General features: G+C 38.8%; 1 protein-coding gene across 4 annotated transcripts in view; it reads left to right on the forward strand.

The window, feature by feature from the left end:
• The window catches only part of si:zfos-464b6.2, a 106,551-nt gene extending 103,864 nt beyond the window's left edge, over positions 1–2,687 (forward strand). For all 4 annotated transcript variants that reach the window (XM_040039623.1, XM_040039621.1, XM_040039626.1 and 1 more), the window contains exons 9-10: positions 1,347–1,673; positions 2,298–2,687. In XM_040039623.1, the coding sequence (XP_039895557.1) occupies positions 1,347–1,673; positions 2,298–2,436 (466 nt within the window). In that variant the 3' untranslated portion in view covers positions 2,437–2,687. The remainder of the gene's footprint in view (positions 1–1,346; positions 1,674–2,297) is intronic.
• Positions 2,688–14,314: the final 11,627 nt, after the last annotated feature.

Here is a 14,314-nt window from a genome sequence, read left to right on the forward strand (position 1 = left end):
TGTTAGTGAATGGGCTGCAGCGTGTGTTCCATGCCAGCATGCAAAGGTCCATAGGCACACCAAGGCACCCTTTGAACCATTTCTCATCCCTGGCAAATGTTTTTGATCATGTGCATGTTGATCTGGTGGTTCCTCTACCGCAGTCACAGGGTTTCACATACCTTTTGACCATGGTTGATGGGACCACCCGGTGAACAGAGGTGGTCCCCCTGATATCCACAACTGCAGCGGGGCTTCCGTATTTCCCTGTCTCAGGTTTTTATGTTTCATGTTCCAGGTTTCTAGTCACAGGCTTTTTGTTCCTTTATATCAGGGGTAGGCAACTACAGGCCTCGAGTGCCGGTGTCCTGGAGGTTTTAGATGTGTCCATGATCCATCACAGCTGATTTAAAGGGCTAAATGACTCCTGAGCATTTCTTGAAGTTCTCCAGAGGCCTGGTAATGAACTAATCATTGGATTCAGGTGTGTTAACCCAGGGTGCGATCTAAAACCTGCAGGATACCGGCACTCGAGGCCTGGAGTTGCCTACCCCTGCTTTATATTATTATTTTGTACCTGCTCCCATCATTAACTGATCATTAACTAATAAAACATTCTTATTGAACGATTTTATGTATTGAAAAAAAATTCGGAAACCTGACGATCTGGCTTTGACTTTTTATGCCTCATCAAGCTTTGCCTTAATCGTCAGTTCTTTATCAGTCAGCATCAGACATCCAGTCATCTCAAAACCGGTTCTCTTGTTGTTCAGTCAATGTTGAACATTTTTCTTCATTTGAACTTCAGCTTATTAAAGTTAGGAATAAGTGATTTTTATTTTGAAAGTACAATAAATAAATAAAATTTGTTCTCTTATATTTCTTTTATACAACACTTTGGTCAGCTATTTATCTTTTTTTTTCTTTGATAGGAATGACATATATCTTGCTTTATACATTTGAAGTCTGCAGTATGTATATATGATGTAGAAAGGAGTAAAAACAAAGAAAAAACCATTAAATAAGAAGGTGTGTCCTGTTGGTGTGTATTGATGACAATGTCAGCCAAAATTTGGATTCATGACACCAATAGTAAGTTAGTAGACTTGCCTAAACGATTCCCAGGTTAGTGAAATAACAAACAAACAAACATTAAAAGTAGAAGGTCAAGTCCAAGGTTTGGTCCTGAAATATGGGAAAATCCAAAGAAAAACTTTGAGAGATCACTTAAGATCACTTAGAGATCACTTAAAACACATTATTGAAATTGTTTTCAACTTTCCTGCTGTGGTTAGTTATCTTTTAATTGCTTGTGTGCTGTTCAAGTGGTTTTACATGTTATAACTATCTTGTTATTCTGTTGCCAGCTGGGTAGAGTTGTTGCCGCTGCTGGAGAACCAATATGGTGCCAACAAGTGCTACATGTTTGAAAATAACGTGTTCCCCATCAATGTCATGTTGGCTCCTCCAGCATCCCAAAGTCTGCCACCACAGACTGACTGGAAGAATGTCACTGGTGTGAACATTTTGGCTCACCTGTACCAAGAACCAATCATTGAGGAGACTCATTACTCTAACTTCAAGATCATTGTCAACCCTCGAGCAGTGTTTGCAACAACTGTTCATGGGGTTCTGAAGTCACAGCACGGCTGCTCCTGGATTGACAGGAACATAGCACGGATGTACCACACAAGGTAAATTAGTTAAACAATTCCTCATCATTAGTTGCTACAAAAACCAGCAAAAATTGTGCTCAATCCCATGATAGTCTGTTTCCCCTTTAATGCTATTCTGCTGTGCTTCACTGGATAAACCCATTATTAAATCTGTTTGTTTACCACACTAATATTTCTTTCACCTTCCTCTCTTTATCAACAGATTCATGTTTTTGTTCCTGAGCAGTGACTTTTAATTTATTAAACACTTAGTTCCTTTTGTTCTGAATATTGTGGATATTATTTATACATTTTACAGATTTCACCCTTGTGCATTAAGATCTATTGTTTCTTTAGTCTTTCTGGGGTCAGAAAGAATTTATAACGGTAGCCAAACAAGGACACTCACTGAGTTCCAGGAGGATTTGATGAAAATTGTAAAGAATGTATTTACAAATTATTTACAAATTTTGCTTTATACAAAACAATTGTCTAAATAAAAATTACTTATTTATCACTGTGTTTTTACCTGTAAGATATACTTCCAACAGCATCTTTGCTAGCACGTAATTTTTAGATATTTTTATTCTGAATCTTTTGTCTCTCTTATAATGTATTAAGCACATACAAACCTGTTTCATACTTTTTTTTTTTTTTTTGCAGATTTCCGAGACAACCCAACCTGGCAAAAGACAAGCTGATTTATGATGGCAGACTGCTGAGCTACAGCGCCCACTTCACACCAGCTGTGAACAAAGTGCTCAGAGAGACTGGATTCCTACCAGAGCACAGCACACAATAGGCTTGGTGCATAGCTAACTCCCTTTGAGAAACAGCTGCTTAAATAAGTGTTGAGACGGGACTTCTCAGGAACTCTTTAAAGGGGGGGATTTCCTCCGCTCCATGGTAGACAACATCTCCGGTATTTGATACCGGTTACACTTTAGGACGCGGATAATGCCAAGCAAAACAGACAAACAGAACAATTACCTGGATTGGCATCATGTCTGGAGATGCTGGATTTTTGTTTTTTTTTACCTTGGCCTGTCATTTTAAACATATAACACTGTCAAAAGTGTTAATTTAACACTCAGAGGTGTGGACCCATATAGACACTCTCTAGTGTTAATTTAACACTGGAGATTTTGCTGTGTACAAGACCACAGTTCCACAGCCAGGGGTACCGGGAGACTACGTCCTTATTCCAGGTGTCTGCTGTCAATTCCCCGTCAATCAGCTGCTGATGACATCAGCCTGTCACCTCTGCTTCAGATCGCTCTCCTAAACGCTCGCTCCATAGCCAACAAATCATTTGTACTGAATAACTTTTTTAGCAGTAATAGTCTGGACTTTATGTTTCTCACGGAATCAATAATGAACTCTGCCTGGTCGGCTGTCACTTCATCGGTACTCTGCGTTTGGACTGTTGTGGTGGTGGTCTGGTCACTGTTCACCAGTGATGGGAATAACGGCGTTACAAGTAACGGCGTTACAAGTAACAGCGTTACCTACGGCATTACTTTTTTCAGTAACGAGTAATCTAACTAATTACTATTCCCATTGTTACAACGCCGTTACAGTTACTAACAAGAAAATGCGGTCCGTTACTATTTTTTAACAAACAGATGGTTGAAGCTGTGTTCAGCTTACCGCACCTTATACCAGTTGCACGGAAGTAGTAGTATGCAAGTAATCTGGACGCTACAGCTTTAAGCAGCTGCGCGCGCTCCCGCGGACGGCAATCACGATCACTGTCTGGCACAACACCTGGAGCTAAGGGGGCAAAACAATCCCATGAGTGCTGCTGTTTGACTGAGGAAGAATAAAGTAGTCGTGGTAAGCCAATCACATGACCACTTAAAGACAAAGCAACAAGGTGACATATAATTGTGTTGATAGGCCACGTAAAACCAGAGTCATGATAAACAATATATATGCGGCGTTTTTTCCTCACTCGCTGCTGCTTATGAGCAAAAAATAAACAAACCAAAAAAAAACAGGGGAAGTTTTGTGAGTGAGTGAGTGAGTGAGAGAGAGAGAGAGAGTTTTGACATGTGAGAGATTCGTGACGTTTAGCGTGTTTGGCGTGTGTAGTCAATGTGTTGTAGTGTTGTGGATAGTTTTGTGTTGTGTGTGAGAACAATGAGGCGACTGCTGTCTCCAGGTAGAAACAGGAGTGATACACCTGCTGCTGTCAGACCTGCAGGTATCAGGCTGTGATGTTCTTCTTTATAGTGGACAGAAATATTTGGAATGGCACAAATAATTTGGCATCTTATTGAATGCAGAACAGCTGATTGTTCTGTAAATAGTTTGAAATGGTTATTTAAAAAAATCAAGGTAAAAGGTAAATGGATGCAAATAACTTTGTTGTTTGCAAAACTTGTGCATAGGATTTTAAAATTGACAATTTATATTTACATTTAAAGTTATGAAATATGATTCATTAAACATGTTTGTGGTTGTTACAGTAAAAAAAACTTTTTCTACTCTGATTTTTATGTTTTTTGTCTGATTTTAGATCAATTGTGTTAATACAGTCCGTAAAAATAAAAACATGACTGTAAATTCAGACACGTGAGGTTGTGCTGAAAAGGATGATACCAAACGAGGCAAATAAATAGTTTTTAAAGGTGAAATGTGGAGGAAACATCAAAAGTAGTTAAAAATGGCCGATTATACCCTGGACCCCAGAGGGTTAAATGATTTTTTTTTTTAAAGTAACGCAATAGTTACTTCAAGTAATTAATTACTTTTAGAATCTTGTAACTCAGTTACTAACTCAGTTACTTTTTTGAAGAAGTAACTAGTAACTATAATTAATTACTTTTTCAAAGTAACTTGCCCAACACTGCTGTTCACCGGGACAGTTTTGCTTGCAGAGCTATGGACTCCTCCTCCTTCCTTTGAGTCACGGCTTCTTAAAGTTGGTTCATCAGATATGTTTTATTGTGTTTTAATTTACTGCCCTCCCGGCCCCGCTGGTGTTTTTAGTCAAGATTTTACAGACTTTTTAGAATAATAATTATAACGTGTACTTTATTGATCCCCGTGGGGAAATTACTCTTTCTGCATTAGTCTTTTCCCATTTACTTAGTGAAGCAGTGGGCAGCCACAAATCAGGCACCCAGGGAGCAGTGTGTAGGGACGGTACCTTGCTCAGGGATACCTCAGGGTAGTGGATTCGAACCCCTGACCTTCCAATCATGGGGCGACCACACTACCTACTGAGCTTGCATTATTAAACTAGAGAAGGTCTTAATGATTGGGGATTTCAACCTGCACGTGGATGATCTTAGCTGTAGCATGGCCTCTGACTTTCTATCCATTACAGACTCTTTTAATTTTATTCAGCATGTCTCTGGACCCACCCATGTTAAAGGCCACACCTTGGACCTTGTGTCTGTACACACCACCTTCTAATCTCATGTTCCATAAGCGGTTCATAAATCAGGATGTTGCTTTGAAGTTTTCTAATTTGTTGGACCGTCATGTGATCAGTGGCTGCACTGATGCTGATGTTGCTACTCAGTGTTTTAACAATCACTGCTTGGAGATTTTAAATTCAGTGGCACCTATGAAATCTGTCATTGCTGCCCCAAAAAGAGCTCATCCATGGATAAATGATGACATAAGGAAGGTCAAAATAATCTGTAGGAAAGTAGAACGCCTTTGGAAATCAACTAAACTCAGAGTTCACAGGCTCCACCTTAGGGAACTTTGGGTTTCCCTACATGAAACCATAAAAACAGCCAGATCAGGATAGTTTTCTCAGTTAATCTCATCAAGCAAGAGAAATTTCAAGGTACTGTTTAACTCCATAAACTCTATTGTTTCCCCCGTGGTCCACCCAGTACCCGTGACCTCCATATCTGAGAGTGATGACTTTCTGAATTTCTTTGTGGATAAAGTTGATACCTCCCCCTCATTTACTGTCAGTGTTTAACCCAATGACCATACATGACCTTTCACTCCTGCTGGATAAAATGAAAATTACCACTTGTGCAAATGACATTCTACCTGCTGGGCTGTTTAAAAATGCTCTCTCTGTCATTGTAGAGATACGCAATGCCTCTCTTTCAACAGGTGTGGTCCATAGGTTTGTAAGCATGCTGTTGTTGAGCTGATATTAAAAAAGAGCAGTTTGGATCCAACTCAGCTTAAGAATTATAGGCCTATCTCTAAGCTCCCATTACTGTCGAAAATTCTGGAAAAAGTAGTTGCAGATCAACTTACTTCTATTTTAGAAAAACATGAAATCTATGACAAATTTCAGTCAGGTTTCCGTAAAAGTCACTCAACAGAAACCACATTACTTAAAGTCTCTAGTGACATTATCATGTTAGCTGACTCCGGAGCATCCTCAGTCATGGTTTTGTTGGACTTGACATCTGCCTTTGACACCATTGATATCTCTAATCATGCTTTTATATTCATGCTTTTTTATATTAATTCATGCTTTTATATCATCTCGCTTAGATTATTGTAACAGCCTTTTCTTGGTTTAAGCAAAAGGAATCTGGACCGTCTCCAGTCAGTCCAGAATGCTGCTGCAAGGCTTTTAACTTAGACACGAAAAAGAGAGCACATTACACCAGTTTTACATTCATTACACTGGCTTCCAGTACATTTTAGAATTCATTTTAAAATCTTGGTACTGACTTTTAAAGCTTTGAATTGTGATGCCCCTGCCTACATTTAGAACCCCACGCTCCCTCTCGCAGCCTGAGATCTTCTAATCAAAGGCTGTTAGAAGTCCCACAAACACGTTTTAAAACCAGAGGAGAAAGATCTTTTAGAGCGGTGGACCCCAGGTTGTGGAATGCTCTCCCTCCATCATTACGTTGCCTTGATTGTATTTATTCTTTGAAAAAGCAGCTTAAGACTAATTTATTTAGATTGGCTTTTAATTAGATTTGTGCTGTATGTTTGATTGTGCTGGGGGGGGGAGGTTGATTGTTTGTTTTTTGTTTGTTTGTTTTTTATGTATTTCTTTTTTTATATTACTGTGAACCACTTTGTGGTTTTTATCCTGTGAAGAGTGCTATATAGATGAATTGAACTGAATTAAATTGAATTGAATTGAATAAAGGTTTACCTGAGCATTGTTAGGATTGATTGATTGATTGAATCTTTATTTTGAATATGTTGAAGAAGTTAAACAACATGAAAATAAAAAGAGACAAACAAACAAAGCAAAACAGAAGGAAAACGAGCACCCACAACTACAAATAACTTTCATGTTCAAAAAGGAGCAGGAGGAAGCATGCGCTTATTCAATCCCACCCCCTTTCCACTATCTAGTAATCAATATGTTTTTTAATGCATTAATTATATGTATATCTATCTATATACATATACATATGTACATACACATATACATACATATACAAATATTCAATAACCCGAGTAACACCTCAAAGGATACACAACCTACAGATATATATACCCATACCAACATACCCATGCACCTGCACACACATATACACACATCAGCCTTGTGAAAATATTGGACAAGAACTCCCTATCAAATCTCTACCTCCTCCCTGTACCCTGCAAAAATCATTCCCTTGAACTGCTTTTTAAACTGCGCCATGCTCGGACTTTGCTTCATATCTTTATTAAGTCTGTTCCACAGCTTCACTCCACACACAGAGATGTAAAAACTTTTTAATGTTGTACAGATACAATGATGTTTTAAATTGAATTCCCCCCTCAAATTGTATCCCGTTCCCTTTTAGAAAACAACTTTATGATATTGTCAGGAAGTAGGTTGTTTATTGCTTTATATATAATTTGTGCAGTGAGAAAATGAACCAGATCTGTCAATTTTAGTGCTTTTGATTTTAAGAATAGTGGATTTGTGTGATCTCTGTAATGTGTTGAAAATTTTTGATTTTTCTACTAAATAAAGATGTTTTAATTATTTTATATGCACGCTGCAAATGTGCTCATATGAGTTGGCACTCCGTCTTTTGATGGTCAAAAGCTTTGTTCGGCGTGACTGTCTGGACTGATATATAGTAGGAATGATGTAGAGTGCAGAGGGTTGTTTGCAACACGCTTACACGTGGAGTAGAGCTGGTTTATTCTTCTGCCTTCTAGCACTCCGTACTTGGGGCTTGGGGATGGTTTGTGGACTCAGGGCTGGTCTTTTGTACGTGATCCAGTCCTGTAGCACCAAAACACCTTTCTGAGCAGTAGGTCCCAGAAATCTGATTGGTTGGTCTTAATATCAGACAGATATTATCACTTTGCAAGATAAATTCATGAAACTTCATAGGTGGGCAGATGATATCAAGTTTAAGTTTCAGAGATAACAAACGGGTCGGCTGATTATGAAATCTGTTCTACGGCTGTAGAAGAACAGCTTAAAAAAACTAACATGTCTTCAAACAAATTGCATAACTTTCTCCAAACTAAGTGCGACATTAAAAAGTCTCACACACCTTATAGTGGTTGTATTTTTTTAAAAGAGAGCACATCAACTCTAGAAAACCACATACGTGAACATAGAGATAAAATCTGCTCAGCAGCAAGCAAAACCACTTCACTGGATATGTGTTGATAAGATGCACTGAATGTCACAAAGTAGTTTACTAGGAAAGCATGATATAAATCTACAGCCACAGAAAAATCCGCTGTATGCGACACTAATGTCAGTCTCTCATCCAACAGAAACACCTGATTTTACATGCTCCACCTTTCTGCTGTATCTAATCATTTTGTCCATTATACTCTCCAGTGCAAAGTAAAGACACTACAGTCTTAGAGAGAGGAGGTTATTTTCCCAGGTGAGTTTACTTTACTTGGAAGAACCCTCACTTGAACAATCCTAAAATCTATCTTGAGGCATTATAAAAGCCAAATCACACAATCTTTTAGTATGCTATTCTACAAAAAAGTAACAGAACAAGAACGGGTTCTGATATATGTGATTGAAGTCACTGGTGCTGATTTTCATCCTTGCTGTTAATGTGACAAAAATTGTTTCCAGTAAGGTGTGCATCCTCCGTCTCTGAGCCTCATCTTTCCAAACCTGCTGTTCGTTTAATGTGTTTCAGGGTATTTGACTCGGTGTCCTGTTGAAGGGGATCATAATGAAGTAATTTCAGTCATTTCACCCACCTGTGGATCGAGAGCAGCAAGACGATGGCAATGACAAAGAGATACTTCAACAAACTGAAGTTCTTCAGAGCATGAGGCCTCTGATTGTGGCCCAGCACCAGTTCTGCTGGTTTGGAGCTCAGATGTGTCTTGTTGACCCTGGACATGAACAAAAGAAGTGGTGAATGGGGTTTTTTTTCTGTCAGCTGCGGCCCCTATACTATTTCTTTAACTTTTACCTTGAAGCTGCTGCAGGTTTAACTTTCCCTGAGCAGAAAGGTAATGAGGAGCACCTTCCATAAAATGATGCTGAAAGAACAAGACTGAAACATCTGATTGTTACTGTGATTGTAGCTGGAAAATGAGAATAAATGTTTTCTACAAACTTCTACATTTTTCAGAAATACTTTACTTTACCTTTACTTTTTGTTTGATGTTAAAAGGTCCTTTACTTTAAGGTTGAAGTTTGACAACTCTTTATTTAATCTGCCGTAGAGAATTGCCTTTGCTCAGTTCCAACCAGAAGTGAAGAAAAGGGCTCAACATCCAGTCTTACATTTGATTTATAGGATCAAAGATAGAATCAAAGTCTGATGAATATGTTGAGTAGAGAGAAAATCTGTTCTAATGTCTAGATTCTGCGTCCCGAGACACAATCCAGCTTCAATCTTTCATATTCATGCCTGGGTGTGACTGAAAAGATAAGAGCTGTTTCACTGACCCATTATCATCATCATCATTGTGTTGCCACGAATAAACACAGAATTGTAGTTCTTTTGAGATTGAACTGACAGATAATTATGCTTAATATTGATCAGAATATAATCTGGAAAATGTAATTATGTGTAAGCTTAATTAAAAAGGATGGGAGTTTGAAAATATAATAGGGATTCTAACAACAGCCCTTCCAGTGAAGTGTAGAAACGGCGTGTGTGCACTCTGACTTTAAAAATCTATGATTTAATGAAAAAGTTGTATTGAGAAAATGATGATGTTTTATGTAAAAATGTGGAAAAAGTTAAAAAAAAAGATTTTCTATATTATATTATATATTATATATCACAGTAAAAAGGTTAAGTAGATAAGTATAATTGATGTGATTTTATTATTATTGAGTGACTTGTTTAATTCTGCTTTTGCTTTTCTCCTGCTCAATTGCTTTAATAAAATTTGCTGCAATTAAAGCCTTAATTGTGGACTTTCTCTTTGTGACATTACATTGTTTAACATCAGAGAAGCACTAGCAGAAGACTGACAATTTTTTAATTATCTCTGCAAAAAGAAGCATCACTTCTGATAAAGCAATTTAAAATGGTTGTGAATCTAAACCACTTACTATACTTGCCATGACAATCAGTTTCCCCACATGCAATGGATCTAGATCTCAGCAGATTTATTCACAAAACCATGTGGCCCCAGTGAAATGGCCAAAGACACATGTTAAACAAGCCCCTGTCTTGCTAAATAACTGAGGCCTAAAAAATAACAAACATTAAAAATGCCTTAGCACAGATCACTAGCTAATTACAGGCCAGTCTCCAACCTTCCTTTCATCTCATAAACTCTTGAAAGAGTAGTTGTCAAAGAGCTAACCAATCATCTGCAGAGGAATGGATTATTTCAGGTTCACTTCACACGATGTTTGAGTGAGAAAATAGATGAAGCTTTTCGGAAATGCTGTAGTGAAAGCTTCTTGGGGTCCATCTGTTAATTTTGTCTTTACTAATATCACCGCTCAACAGGAGGCCAAAATCACCCTCACACTCCCTGTGGCTGGTCCAACTTTACAAAAGGTAAAGAGATAAAGAGAATGTTATTTTCTCTTTATTTCAGAGTGTATTTTCACAAATAATAATATAAGATAAGATAAGATATTAATAAATAAATAATAAATTCTAGGCTTTAAACTGTTTAACCACAGAAGAAAACACCTTGGTTGGTTTCCAAAGTAGCAATTTGTGCAAACATCAGTTAAAACAATGAGCCACAATGTGAGAATAAAGGCATAACTTACCTTTTGCAATGTGGGTTATTTATAGTGCAATGGTAAAAAAATAAATAAATAAAAATTAATCACTGGTCACACCTAAAGCACAGCCTGAGCCAGTCTGGTTGTCTGATCTATGAGTGGTGAAAAAAATGTGCCTGTAAATCTGAAGGAGAAGGTGGATGCTGATGTAACACTGGTTGTTCTCTGGAAGTGACATTTGTCACTTTGATTCTGAGATAACGTTGTACAGTTCAAAAGGCTGATGAGCATCACCTATATTGTACACATAAAGCTACAACATGAAATACAGAAAAAAGTGTAGCATGATTACATCAGGATTAATCCAAATATTATCCAAGAATGCATCTTGTAATATGCATTATTTAAATTACATAATTATAGCATTTTTGTCATATATCTTTTGTGGCGACCCAAGCTGCTATCATCTCCTTCCTTCTTAAAATCAAACGTTAGGATCCCTGCCATTACATTTGTAACATTATTATATCCTGTGTTAGTTTTGTTTATATAGCACATCTTCCTTCATGTAAATTCGGTGTGCTTATCAAAAAACATAAAACCTTTAACTGTGTAGCTCTATGATGTCTCAGCTTTGTGTCGTTGTGTGGAAAGATCTTTTTTCTGTTTGTTTGTTTCGGAGCTTTTTTAACCATGTAGTTTAACCCTAAACATCTCGCCATCTTTAGGATCAAGACTGTTCTTGGAGAGAAGGGTCATCAGATCAGACAGCTGATTGCTGAGGTTCAGAAGAGGTTTGGCTTCCCTGAAGGCAGTGTGGTGGTAGGAGACAAAACAAATCCTGAGAGAATTCATCCAGATGCTGTCTGCACTGCGACCTCCTCATTTGGCTAGCTAACACGGCTCTGAGCACCGAAGCTAGTGCCTGTTTCCATGTTTTCCATATTTTGAGATTCCAGGTTCAGGGTTTGTCATGTTTAAGTTTCCGTGTTCTTTCTCTACCGTGTTTAGTAATTTAGTTTCTCCAAATTTAGTTATCACTAGTGTTGTCTTAGTTTCCTTCTGCCCTTTGTTTTGCATGTTTGGTATGTTTTTTTATTCAGCCACAATAAACGGCTTGCCTTTTGTTTAACGCTCAGGTGAGCCTGACCAGCCTCCTCCTTTGTCAGCTGGGGACTCAGCCGAGCCTGACCAGCCCCCTGCGGCTGGGAGGGCCAAAGGATATCGTCTCATCCAGCCACGTCTCAGGCAGAGGACTTCATGCCTTCGGGACCAGCCAAGCCCACGGTCTGCATGTCCGCCAACTGCCAAGCCATGCCGCCGGCTGCCACTGGCTAGGCCCGCACCTGCCAAGCCATGCTGATGGCTGCCACCAGCGAAGCCCGCACCTACCAAGCCACGCCAAGGGCTGCCACTGGCCAAGCCCACACCTGCCAAGCCTCGCCACCAACACTGACCTCACAGTCGGCCCCCAGAACTGTTTTGCCAGTGCCTTCAACCTCCCGGTTGACCCCCTGAACTGTATTTGTTTTAGACCCTTGTGACTTTGTGGTCCAATTTTTGTTTTCTTATGGTCCATCTGCCTCATGAAGTTCAGTGTTAGGGGTGGGTTTTAAAAAAATGTATTTTCCGATTCAATAAATTTTGGTTTGAATAATGCGATATTGATTCATTCAATCCTGAATCGATTTTTAAGTATAAATGTATTTTGCCAGAAACACCAGAATCTCTCTCGTATACATGCCGTTGGGTGCTGGTAGCCGACATTTCACAGATTCTGAAGCTGCACATTTAAAAAGCATCATCATGGATTCTCTCTTACTTTTGCATTCTTGCTTCCTCTACAATAAAAATCACACTTCCTGCACAGCTCTCTCTCTCAGTGTGCTTAAAGACCAGTTTCCCATCACAAATCTTAGTTTTCTGCATTATTCGCTTGCTTATTACGCACCAGTCTACCATTGTGTACAGTGTTGTCACCCAGTTTTTTTCTTGTTTCTTTTTTTTTTCCCAAAAATGACCTCTGACAAGAAAGACTAATTTTTGCTGTTAAAAAACAAAGAAATGTAAACTTTTTAAATTATGCCAAATTACAAAACTCCTAGCTGTATCTGTAATAAAACCTGTGTAACTTTGCTTAACTTCAGCAACATCAGGTAATGTTCAGATGTTGATTCATGGTTTTCTTTAGTTTTTAAATCTACTGCAGAATATTTTAAAGGGAGTCATCTGCTATGAAAAATCAGGCCAGGAACATCTCCTTCATGTTTTTCTGTTTTATCCTCAGTTAATTTGACACAAAGACATCTGCTGTGACGCTTACACCTCTGATGAAGTCTCACAAGTGACAGCTTTGTTATTGTACAGAGATTTAAGTACATGTAATGATAAATGGTCTGAATTATAATATTTCTGACTGAGTCACAATTGAATTTAATCTAATCAGGGATTGAATCACATTAGGACCATGTGAATAGGAATCAAATCGGTTACAGAAATCAATGACCTTGATTCTTCTGAATCCTTAGCCATATTCAGTGTGTTTAGTTCTTAGTTTAGTTCCTTTATATATCTGTGCTTAAAATTAAATCAACAAACCCTTCTTGTTTGTGGGAAATTGCTTTGGTAATAAATGTGCAAATTCATGCCCATCGCATCTGCTCAAAGAACTACATTTCCGTAAGCATGCCAGGGATCTGACGTCACCGGAAGCCAGCCTTTCGCTATAAATGAATTTCCGCGTATTCCCCGGGTCCTTTCCTGTCTACGGCCCATTGGAAGATGGCGGTGCAAATCTCCAAGAAGACGAAGGTTAGCCCCCGTTTTATCTTTGTTGTACTCACAAACATGTCGTAATTTCTTTTAAAATTCTGCACGGTGGATGAGGTATGAACATTTTGTGGTTGTCCCGGTATCAGATGTGCTGCCCGGGTTGAATCCTGAGCGGATTATTCCAGATGCCGTCTGCGCTGCGACCTCCTCGTTTGGCTAGCTAACATGGCTCTGAGCACCGAGGCCGGACACAGTTACAGACCAGTCGAAGTCTTGGGCTTAAACTCGACTTTAATGCCCGGTTTATTTTCTAACATGTGAAAAGATGTGGCTGGACTTTTTTAAAAAGTCTGTTTTTGTCCTAATGCAGGTTTTCGGAGGCGTTAGCTTCACAGCCATATTAATAAAGAACCAGAGACACAAACTGCCTCCTTAATGCTACTAATTCACTGAGAAATGTGGTTAATGAGACGTATGTACAGTTAGAACTGTTCGGGTTAAACGTGGAGTCAGCACGGGGTTCATTTCAGTGAATGGTTCAAGGGAATAATAATTTTGAGTTGGGAGGAATTTCACAGTAAGACGTGGCATCAAACAGCCTGCGTTTAAGCACTGAAGCCAGGCAAGCTGAAGTAAGCGGATGATACAAATACAGCCTGTTTAAAAACTGCAGAGCGATGAGATTCTGCTCGTTTTGTCTTCAGCACTCACTCTGAATGTGACTGTGCTCTCTGTAGAAGTGAATCCTGCTGTGGTTTGAATGCAGTGTATCTCAGCCAGTTAAGAACTTTGAATTATCCTTTACATGTTTTAAATAAGCGTGAGCAGTGAG

The sequence above is a fragment of the Simochromis diagramma genome, unplaced genomic scaffold (assembly GCF_900408965.1).
Source record: "Simochromis diagramma unplaced genomic scaffold, fSimDia1.1 OVJJ01000031.1, whole genome shotgun sequence".
Taxonomy (NCBI): domain Eukaryota; kingdom Metazoa; phylum Chordata; class Actinopteri; order Cichliformes; family Cichlidae; genus Simochromis; species Simochromis diagramma.